The following is a 21186-nucleotide window of genomic DNA, read 5'->3' as shown; positions in this document are numbered from 1 at the left end:
ACTTTCTAATAAATAATATCCTTGATTTATTCCAAGCTGTACTCTTCTTCACAGACCTTGATTAGAACAGGATTCTGTTGACTAGGAAAGAAAAACCCTTTCGTGAGGGTTGGGCTATTGGAATTCAGGCTGGCTCGGCCTCAAAAGCATTTGTTTGCTTTCTTCCTGTGTCTTCCCTCTGGAGGGAATGTGTTTCTCTGTTTCTAAATGATCAGAGGAAAAGCCTTTAATGTACTTGTCACCAGCTCTTGATTCTTACCGGGCATATTTGGGGCACAAAAGCAATCGCAGTCTGTAATTTCTATGCTCCCGAGGCTGCGACATTCTCTAATCTCCCTCATTTTCATGGACCCTGACAGTTTAGAATTTCAGTGGAGCCTAACAAGCTTCTTTCCCTTAACCATTTAGCTTTAAAAAAAAATGTTTTTTCTTTATTGATTTTTAGAGAGAGAGAGCGAGCGAGCAAGGAAGAGGGAGAGAGAGATAGAAACATCAATGAGAGAGAATATCGACTGGTCGCCTCCTGCATGCCCCCCACTGGGGATCAGGCCCACAACCTGGGCATGTGCGACCGGGAATCAAACTGGTGATCTCTTGGTGCAGGGTCGACGCCCAACCACTGAGCCACACTGGCCAGGCTTAACCATCTAGCTTTCTGATAAGAGTTACAAAAAATAATTATATCAGTAGTAGGGCTTCACAGATTAAACTTTTCTTACCTGGTTTCCTTAAGCTAGGGCTTGTAGTCAGGGGTGATTCAAATACAAACCACTTGATGTAAAAGAAATGGTCCTCTCTGCTCTAGAACAGACATGCATGGGTATACATACTGCATTAAAAAACTCCGCTATTACACTTGGAGGCATTCATCACAGTGTGGCTCTGTCCCCCTCGGCACCTCCTGTTCCCCTTTCCAGTCACTTTGGAGCACACCCTCATTCAGTCCTGACCTCCACAGGCGTCTGGAACAGGTAGGAGAGAAATGGAATCAAGGAAGTGAGTGCTGAGGACCAGCTACTGCAGGTGTCTGAACAGAGAGGGGAGGCCAGAGACTTGGGAAAGCACACAGAGGCCTCCCCAGGTCTCTGCCCTTGAGCTAAGCTGCCTCTGTGATGTTACTCTTGTGTGCTGCCTACCTGCTCATCATCACAGGTGCGCACGGACAGGACTCACATGGCGCAAAGCATGCGCAGTGACTGGCACTGCACACTGCGATGCTTCCAGACAGGCAGCACCGGCATCAGGGCTAAGAGACACCAGCACTGAGGAACACGTCATCCTGCCCCCGCAGGAGGTGCCCGACTTCCCTCCCCTCACCTCATTCTTCACCCTGACAGTTACCCTCTTCTCCTCTGCAGTATTCATCCCTCCCTGAATTCATGTTCTCTCCACATTTTGCCCCTTTTCTCTGCAACCCTACTCAGCATAACTCCCTGAAAGCATTGTTATTAATTAGTCCCCTTCATCGAACATTCCCTCCCCTTATCCTACCCAACCTCTCTGCAACTTGGACACAGTCTGCCTCCTCCTTGGAACACTTTCTTACTTTCTTCCCTGACATCACCTGCCACACTGACCATCCTTCTCAGCTAGCTATTTTTTTTTTTTATCCTCATCCGAGGAAATTTTTGCATTTTTTATCAGATAGAGCAGGAGGGGGAGAGGGAGGAAGAGAGAGAAACATCGATGTGAGAGAGACACATCGAGTGGCCACCACCCACATGACCCCAACCGGGGCCAGGGACAAACTGCAACCTACGTACGTGCCCTTAGTGGAAACTGAACCCGGGACTCTCTGGTCCGCGGGCTGACGCTCTAGCCGCTGAGCCAGACCAGCCAGGGCCTCCTCAGCTTCTTCCCTGGCTCATCCTCATCTCAGCCTGGGGTACTGCTCAGGCTCTTCTTCCTCCACACCCTCCTTGGGTGATCTTACCCAGGCCCGTGGCTTTAAGGATTTGTCTATATTGAATATCAGTGTGTGTGCGTGTGTGTGCATGTCACATCCAGTGTGTGCATATATATACATACATCATCTCATATAGAAGTGTGTACACACATCTTCACCAACGGCCAACTCCAGGTTGATCTGATCTTCCAGCTCAGACCCCAACCCGAGCTCCGCATCTCCCATGGGATGAGTAAGAGATATCTCAACCTTAACAGAGCAAAAACAGAGCGACAGATTCTTCTCACCTCCGAAGTCTTTCCCTGTCTCTGTAAACAGCACTGCCGTTGACCCAGTTACTCAGGGAAGAAATCTGTCATCCTTGATGCCCCTGTCCCCTCAACACTCCAACCTATTTAGTCCTGTTACCTTTTCCTGCAAAATGGGACCCTTTTTCACCATCTCAGCGCTACAAGGTTAGTCCATGCCACCTCCTGCCTGGACAACTGCAATCCCCTTCTAATTGGCCCCTCCCCTCCAGTCTGGAGTCTGCCCCACCCTGGTTCTGCCTTTGCAGATCAGCTCACACCTTGACCAGTCCTGCAGTCTGGTCTCAACACGGCAGTCAGAGACCTTCTAAAATTGTAAGTTAAACGGTGTCCCTTCCTGCCTACAAGTCTCTGATGACTTCCCCTTGCCAGTAGGATAAATCCAAACTCCTCATCAGGGCTGATGAGATCCTGAACCCCAGTTCCTTATCTAGAAAGTTAAGGTAATGATGGCTACTCTCAGAAGTTCCTATGAGGATTGAGACCATTCACCATGCACCATGGGAACCTCCCACTTGCCACTGTCTGTTGGAGGCTCCCTGGAGAGGTGGCCCACACCCAGTTACCTGGAGGCCCTGGACCCTGGATCCCCTTGGGCTGAGCCAGCAGAGAAAGGGGTCCCAGGACTGGAGTGTCTTCCCTGGACCCAGACCTAGTTTCCCAGGGACAGAATCCCAGAAAGGAGACCCTCGTCAAGGTGTGAGCTGATCTGCAAAGGCAGAACCAGGGTGGGGCAGAACCGGGAACACAGCAGACCAGTCCCGCAGAGAAGGGGTGGCTGGTTCCAGGGCAATGCAGGGCAGGGCAATGGGGGAGGACAGTTCCTCTCTCTACTTGTGCTCCTGACTTGCTATCTCTTCCTGCTCCACCTGGGAGCCAGATTCTTCTCCAGTGCAGCCCCCAGCTCCCTCCTTAGCCCGCGGGAGCCAGGGATGCTCAAGGCCACTCCCCACCCCCTCAACAAATATTTGTGGCTCTTCTACTTCGTGCCTGGTGCAGGGCTAGAGACCACTCCTCCTCTCCGGCAGCTTAAACGCGGTAGGGCGCGTGGAGGGAAGGGGGCAGGGGGGGGCAGCGGGAAGACACACACCGACTTCGCAAGTGCAGCAACATCACGTCGGGGGAAGACACGGTAGACAAAGCAGGGAGGCCAAAACGGCTGCAGCTCATCGTGACGGCCGCTCTGGGGTCTCCAGAGGGAACACCTGGCAGCAGGGACCGCGGGGCACCGAAGGGTGGGCGGGACGGCGGCACTGAATCGGAGAGGAACCGAGACGGACGCGGGCAGGGCGGAGGCCTGAGCACTGGGAGACCGCGGTGGGGGTGGGGGCCAGGGACGGGGGATCACGACCCACTGCCTGGGGGGGGGCGGTCTCAGAAAGGCCGGAGCACCAGGGAGGCGCAGACCGGAGGTCCGGGCGGAAGGGAGCCCCGGAAAGCGGCGGGGGGCCGCGGGCGCCGCGGGCGGGGGGTGAGCTCCCTACACGTGCGCTACGTGCTGCGCGAGCGCCTCCTCCCCCGCCCGGCCGCTGGAAGCGGGCCCGCCCCCATCCACCCGAGCCCCGTCCCCGGAGCTGCGCAGGGACTAGGGCGGGGGACAAAGTCGGTCGCCCCCCAAGTTGGAACCCTAAGCGGCCAAAGGAACGCGGGGAGCGCCCGTCCCAGGCCGGCGGACCTGGGGCGCAGCCCGGGGTGGGGTGGGCAGGACGGGGCCGGGCGGGCCGCGTGAGGATGGAGACCCCGGGCGTGTGTTCCGAGGGCGCGGGCGGCGCGGCTGGGGGCCGGCGGGGCGGGGTGTCGGCGTAAGGAGGGGCTCCTGGGGACGTGGCACTCAGAGCGGGGCTGGTTCCGCCCGGGCCGCGGCCCCGCTGTCCCGGGAGCCCAGCCGACCCCGTCCCGGCCCGGCGCCCCGGGCTCTGGGAGCCCTGGCCCCGGGCCTGCAGCTGCGGTGGCCGGTCCGGCCTCCGGCCGTCCCGCGGCCCAGACCAGACAATGCGTCCGGGCCCCGCCCCCGCGGCCGAGCGGCCAATCGGCGCCCGCGGCCGGGCTCTTTAAAAAAAGAAGGGCCGGCGCGGCCGTGTCAGCTGGCGGATCCCTCCGCCATGTAAACACGCATCATAAAGGGCGGAGGCGTCGCCCGAGCCCTGCTCGCCAGGTCTCTCCCCGCGCGGCGACCGCCCCCTGACGTCACAGCTGCCGCTCACCTGGGAGCGCGGTCCCCTCGCGGCGGCCGCTGCCGGAAGCCGGGGGCGAGCTCGCGCCGGGGCGGGCGTTCCGGGGCTGGTGCTGCGCGCCCAGGTAGGTGGCAGCCACGACTCGTGGGTCTGCAACTTTCCTCCAGTGGTGCCTGCGGGCCCGCAGACGCCAGTGCAAGTGTGCGCTCGTCCTGAGAGCGAGCGCGGGACCTCCACCAGCACAGCCCGCCGCTGACAAAGGGTCACAGGGTGGTTTTCTTCTCGTTTTAGTATGAAAAAGTGTCAAACACTCAGCAGAGTCAAATTTTGCAGCGAATCCTACGTGCTCACCGCAACACCCTGAACATCTGATAGCTCGCCCCATCTGTACCCTGCACTGGTGACGCTCTGATTCGATGCCAGCTGCCCCTTGGCTTGTCTCGGCGAGGTGTTCCTGCAGGGCTAAGAAGAGCTGCTTCTCCAAGGACCTGTCTCCACTCTGTTTTTGGAGAGGAGGGGCAAGCATTTCTAGGAAGTTTATTGATGAGGCTTCCCCTCGCCCCCCTTTCTACGTGAAGAACCCTTAAGGATTCGCAGGGCTAGGACTCTGTAGACCCCTCCTAAGAGGTCCTAGCAAACAGTCCTTCCATGGGTGTGGCTGCTGTCTGGATAAAAGAGGTAATTTTAGTCTCTTACCTTTTTAATTTCCTCTCGCCCCTCTTCTGGGGCAGGACACTACATACCCCTCCATTCCCCTCAAAAAAGTGCCTAAAGTGTTCATGTGTCTTAAAGTTACTTAAGCTCCCCCAGCTGGTGTGGCTCAGTGGTTGAGCTTTGATCAATGCACCAAGAGATTGATGGTTGGATTCCAGGTCAGGGCATGTGCCCAGGTTGTGGGCCAAATCCCCAGTGGGGGCATGCAGGAGGTGGCCAGTCCATGTTCTCTCTAGTGGATGTTTCTCTCTCCCTCTCCTTTCCTCTCTCTAAAATCAATAAAGGTAAAAAAGAATGTTTAAAGTTACTTAAGCTCTTTGTGTGTCGTCGCCAGATCTGCAAAACGGGGATAATAGCAATTTCTACCCAACAGGATGGTTGTGAAGATCCATGAGCTAATATACGAACAGAAGCAAAGCATTCCTTACACACAGTAAGCATCAGATAAATAGCTATTTATTATCACTATAAATACATGCCAGTAACTCCCAGACTGACATCTCCAGTTCTGATCTCTCCCCTTGAACCTGCTGATATCTCCAACTGTACCAAAGACCCCTTGAAGTCAACACGTCCAGAAGGGAACGCATTGCTCATATAATCCAATGCCTGGCAATGCCAATGGCCAGCACCCACTCAGGCCTGTACCCCAGACACCTGAGTCATCCTGATGCCTCGCTGTCCCCTCCCCAATTTATCGCCATGTCCTAATTTTCCTCCTACATTTGCACCCCTTCCCCATAATGAATAGCACCACTGCCTTACTTTAGGCGTATTTCTAGTCTGTCGCTCCTCTCCCACGCAACGTCGCCCTCACATTGCTGGTAAGCCCCCCTTTTCCCTGCAACACCCCCACCTCCCCTGAATAGAGGCTGCATCCCTTCGCCGTGTGGATTTGGGCCAATGGTCTCATCAACCCGTGCCTCGCTGTCCTCCTCTGTGAGATGGAAATCGGGGTACGTGCCTCCCGGGATGCTGCGCAGATTACGTGATTAACCATGGACGCTCTTAGGAAGGTGCCCAGGACACTGGAGCGCTCAGTGTGAGCTCGCGGTCCACGTCTCACGACCCTCTTCTCGCCTCGTGGCTGTAACTGCGGGGAGCTGCAGGAGCGTCTGCCCCCTGGGGCCCCTGGGGGTGCAGTTCCACCGCGGCACGTACTCCCGAGCGCGACTCCCCGGGCGGATGCGACCCCGGGTTCCCGCCGCCGCCGCCTGTGGCTCCTGGAGGGCAGGGCCCGGGGCGCGCAGCCAAGGGCCCGAGGCCGCCGGCTCGCGGGACCTCGGGGTCCAGCCGGCCGGCGCAGGCCCGCCCTCCCGCTCGGGGGCGGCGGGTGGGGGCGGGGCGGGACTCCTTTTCCTGCCGCGGCGGCGGAGGTGCACGGCGTGGCTGCGCAGACGCCGTCGCGGCCGGCCGCGGAGGAGGAGGAGGAGGAGGAGGAAGGCTGAGGAGCCGCGGAGCCGAGGAGCCCGGGAGCCCGGAGCCCAGCTGCCGACGCCGCCCGGAGCCCGGACCCCGTCCTCGTCCTCGTCCCCGCCAGAGTCGCGGCGATGGATCCGGTCGCCGCGCCGCCCCCCGGCCCGCGCCCCGCGCCGCCGCTCGGGGGCCCCGGCCCGCTGGGCGAGTTCCTGCCGCCGCCCGAGTGCCCGGTGTTCGAGCCCAGCTGGGAGGAGTTCGCCGACCCGTTCGCCTTCATCCACAAGATCCGGCCCATCGCCGAGCAGACGGGCATCTGCAAGGTGCGGCCGCCGCCGGTGAGTCAGGCGGGCGGCGGGCGGCGGGCGGCGGGCGCGGGGCGGGCGGCGGAGTCCCGTGCGCGCAGCAAAGTTTCAATATGGCGGCGGCGCCGGCTCCTTTGTGTGGCGCGGCCGGGCGGCCTCACCTGGCGCCGCGCTGCGGGCCGGCTCCGGCGGGCGGCGGGCGGCGGGCGGCGGGCGCGGGGCCCCCGCCGGGAGTGGGGCCCGGGCTGCCGCCGGGGCCGAGGCGCCGTCGCCCACCGCGGGCCGGGCCGGGGGCGGGGGCTCCTGCAACGGCCCCAACGGCCCCAACGTCCGCGGCGCCGACCCCGCCGGAGCGGACGCGCTCCCGCCCCCGGCGGAGCACCCTCGGCGGCCGGGCCCACTCGGCCCGACGGCGGTTGGACGGCCGGACCGTTGGGACGGGGTTTAACTGCCGACGCGCCGCCCCGCCCCGCCCCCGCCCCGCGGCCCGGCCCCTCCCGCCGCCCGCCGGGTCCTCCTGCGGCGACTCCGCCGTGACCTTCGGACCCGCAGGGATTCCCTGCGGCGCCCGCCACGCACCCGACCCCGCCGACCGCACGCCGGCGCCGGGCTCCGGGCTCCGGGCAGCCGCGGGTCCGCCGGACGCGGGCGGAGGGGAGGCGCCGGCGCCCCGGGGACGCGGTGGCTGCGAAGGGTCCGCACACGGGGTCAGCGGGCCTGGTCGGGGCGCTGCCTCGGGACCGGGCGCCGCGGTCCAGACCCCCGGCGGCCTCGCGTTTGGCCCGGTGCTGGGAAGGTGCCAGGGAGCGGCGTCCGCTGGCGTCAGCGGGGTTTGCGCCATCGTCAGGCAGCTGGAGGGGTGCTTGGGAACGGGGTGCGCGGTCGGGTTGCGGGGGGCGAGCTGCCTGTCGTAGGCGACGCCTCTCGTCGGCTTTTCCCCGAAGGTGATGCTGCCCAGGTGGGGCTGGGCCCGTCCGGCCCGCTCGACGTCCGTGGCGGCTCTGCGGGGTGCGCGGCGGCGTGGGCTTCCCCACTGCCGCGGGGCGACACGGACGCCACCATTTTGTGTGGAGGACGCCCCGCACCCCGCACCCCGCACCCGGCCTGCTCTGCGGGCCTCGGGCCGGCTGGCCTCCCTCCTTTGTCTTACAAACTCCTGGGCCCGTGTGCGCGGAGTTGGGGGCAGTGTTTGTTGCTGTTGAAATCACACGACGAAAATCTTTGCACAAGCGGAGCTCTTAAGAAGGGTCTTCTGGGAACAAAGGCTTCTTGGGAGATGTAAACAGTCCGTTTTAGAAACTGGTCTGTTTTAGGAAGCCAGCTGTGAACAAGTGGTTTCATGTAGCTGAAATAAAGCAACAGAAACAAGAGGTGTGTCATTTTCCGTGGCCGTGGTTATATGCGGTCTGTACTGAGTTTCTGGTATACAATTGGCTGTGTTCAAATGGGGGCTGGGTCTGTTGGTATTTTGTTGTTAGGAGGTAAGGGGAAGAATTATAAAGCATATCTATTTCCTTTTGTTCTCTGTGTCTGTAATTAATGGCACTTAACGTAGGTAGCCCTGTATAGATTTCTTTGGTTTTGAAAACTTGGGGGTCTGTTTCACAGAAATTTGTGAAAATATAGTAAGGTAAATCTGATAAAAGGTAATTAAGCCTATTCAATCCTGAGTTAAAAGTTTAAAAAGGAAAATGAACGATTGATTTCAATTACATCAACCATGTAGGATAACCTGGCTTGTTTCCTGTGCTGCTTTTTTCTTTTAATTTTCGATTAATCTCACTTCCAGTTTTGTTACCTTTAAAATACAAATTTTCATTTCCTTCTTGATGTATTTAGGTATCTTTTTTTTTTTCCCGGTACATGCCCCTAGCGGGAACTGAACCCAGGACTCTCTGGCCCACAGGCCGATGCTCCAACTGCTGAGCCAAACCGGCCAGGTATCTTTTTAAGGACAAATTGTATTTTCCATGTCACTTTGTGGTTATGTGGAGATGATTAATTTTAGGGATGTCACCATTAGGAAAAACATTGCTGCTCAATAAATAGTTTTTTGAGTTTAGTTGGAACACATTTGATGACTTTAATAACTTTTCTTTGTTGTCCTCAAACATTTGGCCATAGGTAGGCAGATTTTACAAATTTCTTCTTTGGCAATGTCCAGAAGTCCTGGATTTAAATCAAACCCTAGATAGCACAGTAGACATATCTTTCAACCTGAATTTCCTGTGGTCTTCAGTTTGATCACTTTGTCTCAATAGCCAAAATGTGAAACTCTTAAGTGTTTTAACACAGAATCTTGGAGTGAGTCTATCAGTTCCACCCTTAGGAATGGGTAAGAACTTAATTCTTTCTTTGTATAGTAGAGATGTTGGCCGTATGGAGCTCATTTACTCTTATTCCAGCCTATTATTCTTTCTAAATTTTGGTTTATTGACTTTGGCCTAACCTCCTCTGGTTTCCTTCTCGGTTTTTTGGTGTCTGTCATCAAATTTTTATGTAATTATGGCCCATTTAAACCCTTAACATTTGGAGAAAAGGCTTCTCAATAGAAACATCCTTGAGCAAAGGAAGCATATATAACTTCTTTTTAAAAGATAACAGCTTTATTGAGATATAATTCATATACCACGCAGTTCATAAATTTTTCATGTTTTTGCCGAGTTGTACAAACATCATCACAGTCACTGTTAGAACATTTCCATCACCCCCAAAAGAAACCCCGTACTCATTTGTAAATGACCTTTTTTTTTTAATACTCAGCTGAGGATATGTTCATTAATTTCTGTGGTTTGTTTTTAAGCGAGAGAGAGAAACATGGATCTGTTGCCTCTTTTATGTGCTCCGACTGGGTATAGAACCTGCAACCTAGGTGTCTGCCCCGACTGGGACTCGAACCTGCAGCCTTTTTGTATTGGGCTGATGCTCCAGCCAGCTGAGCCACCCAGGGGCCAGGGCTGTAAACTACCTTTTTTTTTAAATCCTCACCCGAGGATATTTTTACATTAATCTTCAGATAGAGCTGGAGGGAGAGAGGGAGGAAAAGAGAGAGAGAGAAACATAGATGTGAGAGAGACACATTGACTGGTTGCCACCTGCACAACCCCAACTGGGGCCGGGGATGAACCACAGCCAAGGTATGTGCCCTTGGCTGGAATTGAACCCCGGGATTCTTTGGTCCGTGGGTGACGCTCTTACCACTGAGCGCCAGGGCTGTAAACTACTTTTTAAGACAAATGTAGGACTGTACTGCGCAGGAGGAAAACATTACATTTTTTTCTTCTCATTTTGTGAGAGGCTGGATTAAGTACTGTAGTTCTACTTCAAAGGAGGCTGCCTTTGAAAACAACTTGATTTGCTGTAGTCTTTGCATGGTGTTCAGTTGAACTTGACTTTTCCAGTGGTGAGTTGGTTGAACTGGGAACCACAAACATTCATCCAGCTGCACTCTCAGGGAACAACTAATCCACAAAATCAGGTTTTAGATTAGAATGCAATGCGAGTGGTATCACAGAGATTCCCATCCCGTTCCCACTGGGGAAATTTTTCTTCCTGTGAATATAGTATTTGTTTTTAGACATGCCATCTAAAACTTCTTAAAGAGCCAAATGAATACAAAATTGTCATTGAAAAGTGTTAATAAATGCCCTGTATTAAAACTGGGTTGTGAATTATTTTGTTATTGGGAGACACTGATAAGAAAAATTAGACGTGACTGGATAAAGAAGGCGAAGAGATTAGCTAAAGAACATATACGCACACCACATGGACACAGACAATAGTGCGGTGAAGGCCAAGGGGGGGTACATGGGGGAGGGTGGAGGTGGGCAAAGGAGGGGAATGGGGACACCTGAAGTACTGTCAACATTGAATATTTTTAATAAAATAAAAAGGAAAGTTAGAGAAAATTATTAAACCTCTGTTTTATTCTCTGTCTCTAAGATATTAATTTTCTGTTTTAGATTTTTAGAGAGGAAGAGAGACAGTGCCCCCCTCATCCCTCATCTGGCGCATGTGCCCTGACCTGGAATCAGCAACCCCTTGGTACAAGGGCTGGTACCCAACCAACTGAGCCACACTGGCCAGGGCTCAATTATCGTTTTGATGTCTTGGCTTAGAGTGTTTCTGATTGACAGATTAGTAGTAAAATCGTTTGTTTGCTTGTTTCACTTGGGGACAGTAACAAAGTCCTGAGTGTTTAGTATACTTTAAAATAGGTAGACAAGCCCGGCCAGTGTGGCTCAGTGATTGAGCATCAACCCCTGCACCAAGAGGTCGCCAGTTCAGTTCCCAGGGGGGCACACAGGAGGCGGCCAGTTGATGTCCTCTCTCATTGATGTTTCTCTTTCTCTCTCTCTCCCTCTCCCTTCCTCTCTCAAGCCAGTAAAGAAAATGAAATTAAAACAGGCAGACAGAACTCCGTCAGTGAGAGCACTTCCTTTTGGAAAAGGCACAAAGACACCATCATAAACTGTGGAGTAAGAAAACTCTGGTGTGTGTGCTGTGAACAGGATCCTTTTACAGACTTTGGAACCACTCGTCATCTTGGACCACATTACAGTTTGACTATAGAAAAGGGTAAAGGGAGAGCTCACCCCCCCCCCCCAATGTGTACCTCTTTCTAAGGGCCATCTATAGATTTAAACAACCAGTAACCTAGGAAATGCTTGCTTTCCTCCTCGCACATTCCTTTCATCTTGGTTTGTGTGGAGCTGGTGATAGGATTTTTTTTCTTCTTTTTAAGACACTTAGTCTCTGGAGATGATGCTAATATATCTTTCAAGTGGCAAAGATCATTGCCAACCTCAAGAAATTAAAATTAGCTTCGGTGTGCCCTGGCTGGTTTGGCTCAGCCATTAGGGTGTCGGCCCGTGGACCGGAGAGTCCCTGGTTCGGTTCCCGCTAAGGGCATGTACCTTGGTTGCAGTCTGGCCCTGGCCCTGGTTGGGTTCATGTGGGTGGCAACCAGTCAATGTGTCTCTCTCACATTGAAGTTTCTCTCTGTTCCTCCCTCTCTCCCTCCCGCTGTATCTGAAGATAAATGCAAAAATGTCCTCCGGTGAGGATAAAAAAAAAAAAAAAAGGCCAGATAGCTCAGTTGGTTCTAGTGTCATCCCAGTACTTGAAGGTTGTTGGTTTGATCACTGGTCAAGGCACAAGAACTAACCAGTGAATGCCTGAACAAATGGAACAACAGGTCGATGTCTCCCCCCCTACTCGCTCTCATTCTCTCTCTCTCTCTCTCTCTCTCTCTGTTTCTGTCCCTTTGTTCCCCTCTCTCTCTAAAATTGAGTAAAAAAATAAAATTGGGTGGAGTAAATGTTGGCAATTGAAGGCTGCACTTCCAGAAGTTTTTGTTAAGTTTGCCTCACCTGAAAAGGAATCATCAGAAGCATACTGGGGAGTCCCTTTGGGGTGCGTGGGCAAGGGGGAGTGATGCTTCAGGAAAGCTGTGTCACTGGTCATTCCCGTTTATCTAGATTACTTAAACTTTGAGAAACGAAGTAACTGAATCTTAAAGAAGAGTTTATTGATTTTTAGAGAGAGAAAGGGAGGGGGGAGAGAGAGAAACATGCACGTGAGAGCCCAACAATGTTGGCTGCCTGCTGCAGCCCCCTGTTGGGGATGGATTGGGAAACCCAGGCATGTGCCCTTGACTTGGAATCAAACTGGCAACCTATTGGTGCAGGGGACGATGCCGACCCATGGAGCTACACCTGCCAGGGCGCCGGCGGGCTGAGAGTCTGAGCTGTGGGAAGGGGTGTGGACGTGCCAGCTGTGCCCTGTGGGACTGGCCCCTTCCACAGGGCTCCTCCTCTGTCGCCGACGCGGAGATGAGTGCTGTGGGCCTTTGCTCTTTTACGCTTCCAAGTCCATGAACCAGGCTGATGAGGAAAAGCTGCTTCTGGGGCATCGAGACTTTTCTGTTTCATAATTGTAAGACATTTGGAACAAAGATGTGGAGTTTGACTTAATACATTCTTGTATGTCTTTTTTTTTTAAACATTCAAATTTTTCGTTGTAGATCATTTCTTTTTTTTTTTTTCCTCCTTCAATTCTTACCCAAGGACATTTTTCTATTTATCTTCAGATAGAGTGGGAGGGAGGGAGAGAGAGAGAGAAACATCGATGTGAGAGAGACACATCAACTGGTTGCCTCCTGCATGACCCCGACCAGGGCCAGGGATGAACCGCAACTGAGGTGCATGCCCTTGACTGGAATTGAATCCTCGACACTTTGGTCTGCGAGCTGACGCTCTAACCCGCTGAGCCAAACCAGACAGGGCTAGACCGTTCCTCTTAAAGCATCATTGCCATATACCTTCAGACATAGCCTGAGGTGGGTGCTTCTTCTGCCAAGGGCCATTTGGATATTGACATCATCATTCATGGGCTATACAAAATTATCAACTTAAAAATTAGCCTGCTCTGTTTCGTCAGGCTAATTTGGTGAGGCTTGTGTGATGTTAGCTGGTATTGATTTCTCAGGCCTTATGCTGCTCGTGGGTTGGACATTCTTCACCCCTGACTAGAGGCGTCCCATCTGTTTATCTGTTTTATTTAGTTTTCAACCATTTCAGCTCTCTTTTGAATGTAAAGATTAGTTACTTTCTTCTGCCAGAGACATCACTCCCAGGGTTTAAATTAAACACCTTTTATTATGAAGACATTGAAGCGTATGCATAAAGAAGCATACAGAGTGTGATCCCTTTAGCAGTTTTCCTGAATATAAGAGGAGGCAGAAAGCAGAGTGCACCCTGGGGATTGAGAGTGGACCAGTGCCCTCCCTCAGCCAAAGAGAAAGTGGGCTCAGCTCTCATCTGTGAATGAGGGAGGCAGTCAGGAATGGGGTGTCTGGTCTCCATTGAGTGACGGTCACTCTCAGGCTAAGTCTGGCTTTGTTGCTTGGTTACACACTTGTTGGAACCTGTGTAGACACTTGACCATCTTCAGGCCAACTCTCGGCACACACAGTTTGGTGGTGGTGGGTAGAGGGTGTTCTCCATTCTCTACTGCTTGTCCATGTTCCTACTGCCAGACTTGGTCTCGACAGAACACAGCTGGGAGTCAGGAGTAACCAAGAAATGGAATGAAGTCTTTTTTAGAAAAGGATTTCGAGGCAACGGGAATTGAAAGGCCCTAATGAGTTGTTGGTTAGGTTGTTAGGTTCACTTTTCGTGAAAAATGGTGGTTTGACTTTCAGCCTGGATGGCAGTTTCTGCCTCCCCGAAATTGCTGCCTCCTGTTTATGCACGATCGAGTGTTCAAAGTGAACAGCTTGAAAGTCAGGTCATTGGAAAATATTTCCTGTCAATAACCCTGTAAAATTTAAGGGCTCTTCCCCCCAAAAATAACTTCGTTTCTCAGATGAAAGACTAGTTAAACACTGCCAGGCAGAAGGCCACATAATAAGTGCTTTCAGGGCGTGTTGACTTCATTTCACGTGGTAATCTGTTATTTTGCAACAGATGTAAAATTTAAGGACCATTTGCAGGGATGAAAATAAGCTCTGTCAGGTAGAGAGAGAGTGGATTCTTATGTATTACTTTGTTTTTTGTTTTTTATTAATCCTCACCCGAAGATATTTTTCCATTTATCTTCAGATAGAGTGGGAGGGAGGGAGGGAGAGAGGAGAGAGAGAGAGAGAAACGTTGATGTGAAAGAGACTCATTGGCTGGTTACCTCTCGCACGACCCCGACCTACCAGGGCTGGGGACTGAACCGCAAACCCAGGTATGTGCCCTTGACCGGAATCAAACCTGTGACTCTGGTCCGCAGACTGACGCTCTAACTGCTGAGCCAAACTAGCCAGTGCTCTTACGTATTACTTTTTAAAAGTCTGTTTCTCTTATTTAAAAGAAGGAGTGTTTCTAGATTTAAAAAAATATATATGTGGGTAGAATCTTGAATCTAATTCCATCATGACCTTGGACAAAGTTATTTTTCTCCAGAGTATGCCTTCTCATCTGCTCTAAGGGGATCTGATAGTGACCCAGGACTGCTGTCCAGATTAATTAATGGCTTACAAGGACCTTAAATTCCAAAGCTTATTTGCTCACTGCTATGAAGAGTCTGGGTACAGGCTTAGGGAGATGGGTTAGTGTCAAATACATGTCCTTCATTTTCCCTATAGTGAAGGGAGTAAAACCTGAGAAATCAAAAGCCTACCCAGCATCAAAACTAGAATATACAGAATGCAATTCTTCTATTGGTTTATGTGAAGCTTTTCTGTACCTGAATATTTTTATTTATTTTTATTTTTAAAATTGTTACCCAAGGACATTTTTGTTTTTTTTTTTTTTTTTTTTTTTGTTTTTTTTTTTATCCTCACCCGAGGACATTTTTCCATTTTTTTGTTCAGGTAGAGTGGGAGGGAGAGAGAGGAACAGAGAGAGAGAGAGAAACATCGATGTGAAAGGAACACATCGAGTGGCTGCCACCCACACAACCAACCAGGGCCGGGGACAAACTGCAACCGAGGTACGTGCCCTTAGCGGGAACCGAACCCGGGTCTCTCTGGACCGCAGGCCGATGCTCTAACCGCTGAGCCAAACCGGCCAGGGCGACATTTTTGTTTTTATTTTCAGATAGAGTAGGAGGGAGAGAGAGAGAAACATCGACGTGAGAGAGACACATCGAGTGGTTGCCACCTGCACGACCCCAACCAGGACAAGGGCAAACTGCAACCGAGGTACGTGCCCTTAGCGGGAACCAAACCTGGGACTCTGGTCTGCAGGCTGACGCTGTAACCGCTGAGCCACACTGGCCAGGGCTGTACCTGGGTATTTTTAAAAATTAGTGGGGTAAAATAAATTTTTTTCCCCAGTAGAGTTGTTATACATTATTTCAGAAAATTTGCAGGTTCATGTGTGTTATGTGTATTTTGTGTAGTGTGTGTATGCAAGCAGGAGTTTGTATTTGGTGAGCTTTGTGTTAAAAATGATTTAACATTATTTTAATTTTCCCTAGTATAGAACGGTTATGATGCTGTGGAAGCCCTGCAATTGGAGGGCTTTATATCTTAACTGACATGATTTAAATAACCCCAATTCTTGCTTGACGAGAGGGTAAATAGATTGAATTTTTAACATTCTACAATTATTTTTCTTGTAAAGTGGGGAGAAAGTAGAAGCAGTGACTGGGATAATGTTTCCATGCCATATTATATTTTATCCTTTGCTAACAGTCAGGCAAACTGAAAGAAAAAAAAATTAGAATTTCTTTTTTTTTTTTTTAATTTTATTTATTTAATTTTTATCCTCACCTGAGGACATTTTTTCATTTATTTTCAGATAGAGCGGGAGGGAGAGAAGGAGGAAGAGAGAGAGAAACATCAACATGAGAGAGACACATCTAGTGGCTGCCACCCGCACAACCCCAACCAGGGAGAGGGACAAACCAGCCAAGGTACGTGCCCTTAGTGGAAACCGAACCCAGGTCCATGGGCTGATGCTGTAACCGCTGAGCCAAACTGGCCAGGGCTAGAATTTCTTTAAAAAAATGTTTTTTCTTCATTGATATTAGAGAGAGAGAGAGAGAGAGAAAAACATCGATGACAGAGAACATTGATTGGCTGCCTCCTGCATGACCCTCACTGGGGATCGGGCCCACAACCTAGGCATGTGCCCTGACCAGGAATTGAACCAGCACCCTCTTGGTGCATGGGTTGATGCTCAACCATTGAGCCACACTGGCCAGGCAAACTAATTAGAATTTCTATATAATTATACAAACCTGGATTTTCCAGTGATGTATTCATAAAGATCTGTTGTTGTTGCACCTCATAACATTGCCTCTTGGGTGGATCCATATACACTATATTTCCAGTGTATGTGGTTTTTGTTTGTTTTTTACTTGAATCGTTAAAACACTCTTCCAAAGGTGTGTATATCAAGTTTTAAGTCTTTAAATGTTGAGTATTTTAGTTGTGAATATACAGGTAGGCTAAGATATCTCTTCCCAGTTATGTGTGCTTTTTGTGTGGCTCTAGGCAGGTTTTTGTGCATTCCTCTGTTAATTCTTCCCATCTCACCAGCTTGACCAAATTGTAATGTTCAGAGAACTGAAACCTAAAAACCTTGTGTGTTCTGAACATTTGGATGGTGTTTTTATTAAGCACATATTCCTATGAGGCATACTACTCCAGACTACAGATGCCAGAACATTACCATTTTACACTAATCGCGCAACTCCAGAAACAAAGAACAAATCCCTATCGAAACCACATAATTACAAGGTCTTTAAGGCAAGATCCTCCCAATATTCTGTGTGGTTGTACCAGCTCATCATTGGGTAATCTTTATTTTATTTATTTATTTTTTTTTGAATCCTCACCCGAGGATATTTTTCCATTTTTTGTACAGATAGAATGGGAGGGAGAGAGAGGAAGGGAGAGAGAGGAAGGGAGAGAGAGAGAGAAACATCGACGTGAAGGGACACATCTAGTGGCTGCCACCCGCACGACCAACCAGGGCCAGGGAAAAACTGCAACCGAAGTACGTGCCCTTAGCGGGAACCGAACCCGGGTCTCTTTGGACCGCAGGCCGACGCTCTAACCGCTGAGCCAAACTGGCCAGGGCATGGGTAATCTTTAAACCAGATTGTAACATCTCCTCGTGGCCAGCTCTGGAGTGAAGAGATGGTGAGAGCAGGATCTCCTAGGATTTGTACTCTGGGGTCTTCTTATTTCTGGGTCAAGGGAGAGGGGATGGAGGTGAGAGAGAGGTCTATAAAGAGAATTTTTGGCCCTGGCCAGTTTTGGTCCTCAGTGGTTAGAGCGCCCACTCGCGGACCAGAGAGTCCTGGGTTCGGTTTCCGCTAAGGGCATGTACCTTGGTTGCGGTTCGTCCCCGGCCTGGGTTGGGGTCCTGGGTTGGGGTCGTGTGGGTGGCAGCCACTCGATGTGTCTCTCTCACATCAATGTTTCGCTCTCTTTCTGTTCTTCCTCCCTTTCTCACTCCCACTCTCTCTGAAGATAAATGCAAAAGTGTCCTCAGGTGAAGATTAAAAAATAATAATAAAAAATAAGAGAATTTTTGGAGAATAACCTTCAATTTGTAAAGTTTCAGGTGTTCCAAGATTTTTCTTCTTCCAGAGGAGATCTTGTCCAGTATTCTGATGCGTTTCGGATCAACTGAGAGCAGCTGCCAGGCCTTCCAGCGGGAGGCTGGCACCGGGGATTCGTGGGGGTGGGTTTGAGGTTTTAGGGGATTGTGCTCGATGGCGGCACATTCCTCTGGGCTCTTCTGCAGCTGCTTTTTCCCTGCCGACCTTGTGGCTTTTCCCAGCCTTCATTTGCAAAATATATATTTTTCTTATATAACAGATAATTGCTCATCAAAATTGTTTGAGGGGGACAGGGTTTAGAATTTGATTTATGATCCAAGATAATTTGGTTTTGGAAGTTGGTTGGTGTTAGAGAATAGATATTTCATGGAAAGAATGATGAGGTAAGAATAAAAACATTTGGTGTCTGACATGTGTTCCGCTTTGCTGCTAAGGTCTGACAATGCTGTAGGTAAGGGAGCTGCTGAGAGAAGTTCAGTGAATTGCTCACAGCATCACAGCTTTCGAAGGGGAGGCTGGAATCCAAACGGAAGTCGGTGTTCTAGCATGCAGTGGCTCCCTTGTAGATGCCAGAGATGGCCCGGCTGCTCTTCTCCCTCACAAGCACTTTGGAAAGGAGAATGCGTTTCCCCACAAAACTGCAGGGAAATCAGTAAACAAAAGCAAGATGCCCATATATGATGTCAGCATACCACTTCTTTTTTTCCCTATGTGTATGTTTTTTTCCATCACCATATATCCCCTCCCATACCCTCTTCCACCTTCACCCACCCATCTCCCCCCTGTAATCACCAGACTGTTCTCCTTGTCCATGAGTTCTTTCTTTCTTTTTCCTTTTTGCTCAGTATACCATTTTTTTTTTTTAATCCTCACCCGAGGACATTTTTTGTTCAGATAGAGTGGGAGGGAGAGAGAGAAACATTGTTGTGAAAGGGACACATCGAGTGGCTGCCACCTGCACAATCCAACCAGGGCCGGGGACAAACTGCAACCAAGGTACATGCCCTTAGCGGGAACCAAACCCAGGTCTCTCTGGACCGCAGGCCGACGCTCTAACTGCTGAGCCAAACTGGCCAGGGCTTTATTGATTTTTTTGGAGAGAGAGGAAGGGAGAGAGAGAGAGAAACATCTATGTGAGAAACATGGATCGGCTGCCTCCTGCACGCCCCCTACTGGGGATGGAGCCTGACACCCGGGCATGTGCCCTCACCAGGAATTGAACTAGGACCTCTCAGTCCATGGGAGAGCGCTCCATCCACCCAGCCACACCAGCCAGGAAAAATTATTTGTACTTTTAATATTAGACTTATAGTTAATAAATCTTCCAGCAGGGTTAAATCGCTGTTAAATATTTGCATCTAGTAGAATATATGGCTTACTATTTACTTGAAAAAAATCTTTTAGTGTCTTCTCTGAGGCTTAGGCTGGACTTTAGTGTCACTACTGACCCTTTCCTGACATTGACTTGCATCTCCTGAGTGGTCAGTGTGTGAAGTGCTGGAGAGCATGTGTTTACAGGTCTGAGGCCTTCAGGTGAGGGTGTGGGGTGTGTAACTTATCCTGCCCTTGGTGCCCCGGTAGGTTTGGGTGTTGCTGAGGGAAGGTTGACGGGGCAGAGTCCACCCTCTTTCCTAAACCCCTTCCCCTAATACATCATTTTGGAGCTGTTCTGAAGTGTGTGATCTCTTCCCAGCCTTCACAGCCTCATTCTTCTGAGAAATTGCTGTTTTGTCACTAGGATCCTGAGTGTGAAAGAACACACTCAAAGCTGTTTGTTAGGTCATCTCCTTGGGGAGAAGCTGGCAGTGCAGCTGTTTGGTCACGACCAGGCTGGGGTAGGTGTGTGGAGTTGGTATTTGCACCAGTTACTGCTGTGGGAGGAGGTCTGACCTTGCTTCTGGCCCCGTCCAGTGCTTCTGCACTGGGAGGTGTGTGAATGACCAGAAGGAGACTGCTCTCCTGCTGCCTTTTATCGCGACCCATCGTGATATCAGCCGTTTGAGTGCTTTGTGGCTTGTGCTTGGCATTCAGCTTACAATCCTTCTTGACTTTTATTTTTTATTTTTTATTTTATTTTTTTTAAATGAAGACTTTATTTCTTTTTTTTTTTTTTTTATCCTCACCTGAGGATATTTTTCCATATTTTGTACAGATAGAGTGGGAGGGAGAGAGAGAGAGAGAAACATCGACGTGAAGGGACACATCGAGTGGCTGCCACCCGCACGACCAACCAGGGCCGGGGACAAACTGCAACCGAAGTACGTGCCCTTAGCGGGAACCGAACCCGGGTCTCTCCGGACCGCAGGCTGACGCTCTAACTGCTGAGCCAAACCGGCCAGGGCCTTCTTGACTTTTAAAAGGTGCTTTCGTTATAGGCCTGGTAAGACTTTAGGGATAAGACGAAAATTTGTCTGGATCACTCCAGTAGGTAACTTTGGTAGACATGTATTGGGGCATTTTGGAAGAGTGAGAAGGTCTCCATGTGACCTCCTGTTCCTTCTTGCTCTTGTTTATAGACAGGATGATGCTCACCTGCTTCTGTAAAGTGACTCAGAAGGAAACTTGCTTTGATATTGGGAAGCAGTTTTGTATTTTCACAACAATAAATGTAAGTTAATTTAGAGGCCCTGCAAATACAGATTATTTTTTCTAAGTTTTATTAAACAGGATCTTACTGGGACTATGCTTAATACCCTGGATGTTCATTTTTTATCAGTATATTTTCTTTTCCTAACAGGTGATTCACAGAAACAGTGCTTTGCCTGAGTCTTTTTTTCTTCTTCTTGAATGTTGCATCATCATGATGGACTAGAACATGCGATGTCCTTTTTGTTTATTATTATTGATTTGAGAGAGAGGAAGGGAGAGAGAAGAAACATCAATATGTTGTCCCACTTATTTATCCTTTCATTGGTTGCTTTTTTAAAAAATTGATTTTTAGAGAGGAAGGGAGATGGGGAGAAAGAAACATTGATCGGCTGCCTCCTGCACAACCCCCACTGGGGGTCGAGCCTACAGCCCTGGCGTGTGCCCTGGGAATTGGAAGGTGCCCTGTTAGCATGGGGTGATGCTCTGTCCACAAGCCACAGCGGCTGGGCCATTGGTTGCTTCTCGTATGTGCCTTGACCAGAGTCGCACCCACAACCTTGGCATATTAGGACAATGCTGTAATCAACTGGGCCACCCAGCCAGGGTACCTTTCCGCGTACTTAATATTTAAAATTAAAACATTCTTTTAAATAAGAACTTCTGGCCCTAGCTGGTTTGGCTTAGCAGTTGGAGCGTAGGCTCGTGGA

At 50.6% G+C, this 21186-nt stretch overlaps 1 protein-coding gene across 1 annotated transcript in view; it reads left to right on the top strand.

Annotated features, from left to right (window-relative positions):
* The first annotated feature begins 6652 nt into the window (after positions 1-6652).
* KDM5B (lysine demethylase 5B) overlaps positions 6653-21186 on the top strand; it is a 59532-nt gene continuing 44998 nt past the window's right edge. The window contains exon 1 of the mRNA XM_036277367.1: positions 6653-6856. Coding sequence (XP_036133260.1) covers positions 6653-6856 — 204 coding nt within the window. The remainder of the gene's footprint in view (positions 6857-21186) is intronic.

The sequence above is a fragment of the Molossus molossus genome, unplaced genomic scaffold, assembly GCF_014108415.1.
Source record: "Molossus molossus isolate mMolMol1 unplaced genomic scaffold, mMolMol1.p scaffold_m16_p_23, whole genome shotgun sequence".
NCBI lineage: Eukaryota > Metazoa > Chordata > Mammalia > Chiroptera > Molossidae > Molossus > Molossus molossus.
The sequence above is the reverse complement of the archived record's forward strand: the minus strand, read 5'-3'. Positions and strand labels throughout refer to the sequence as shown.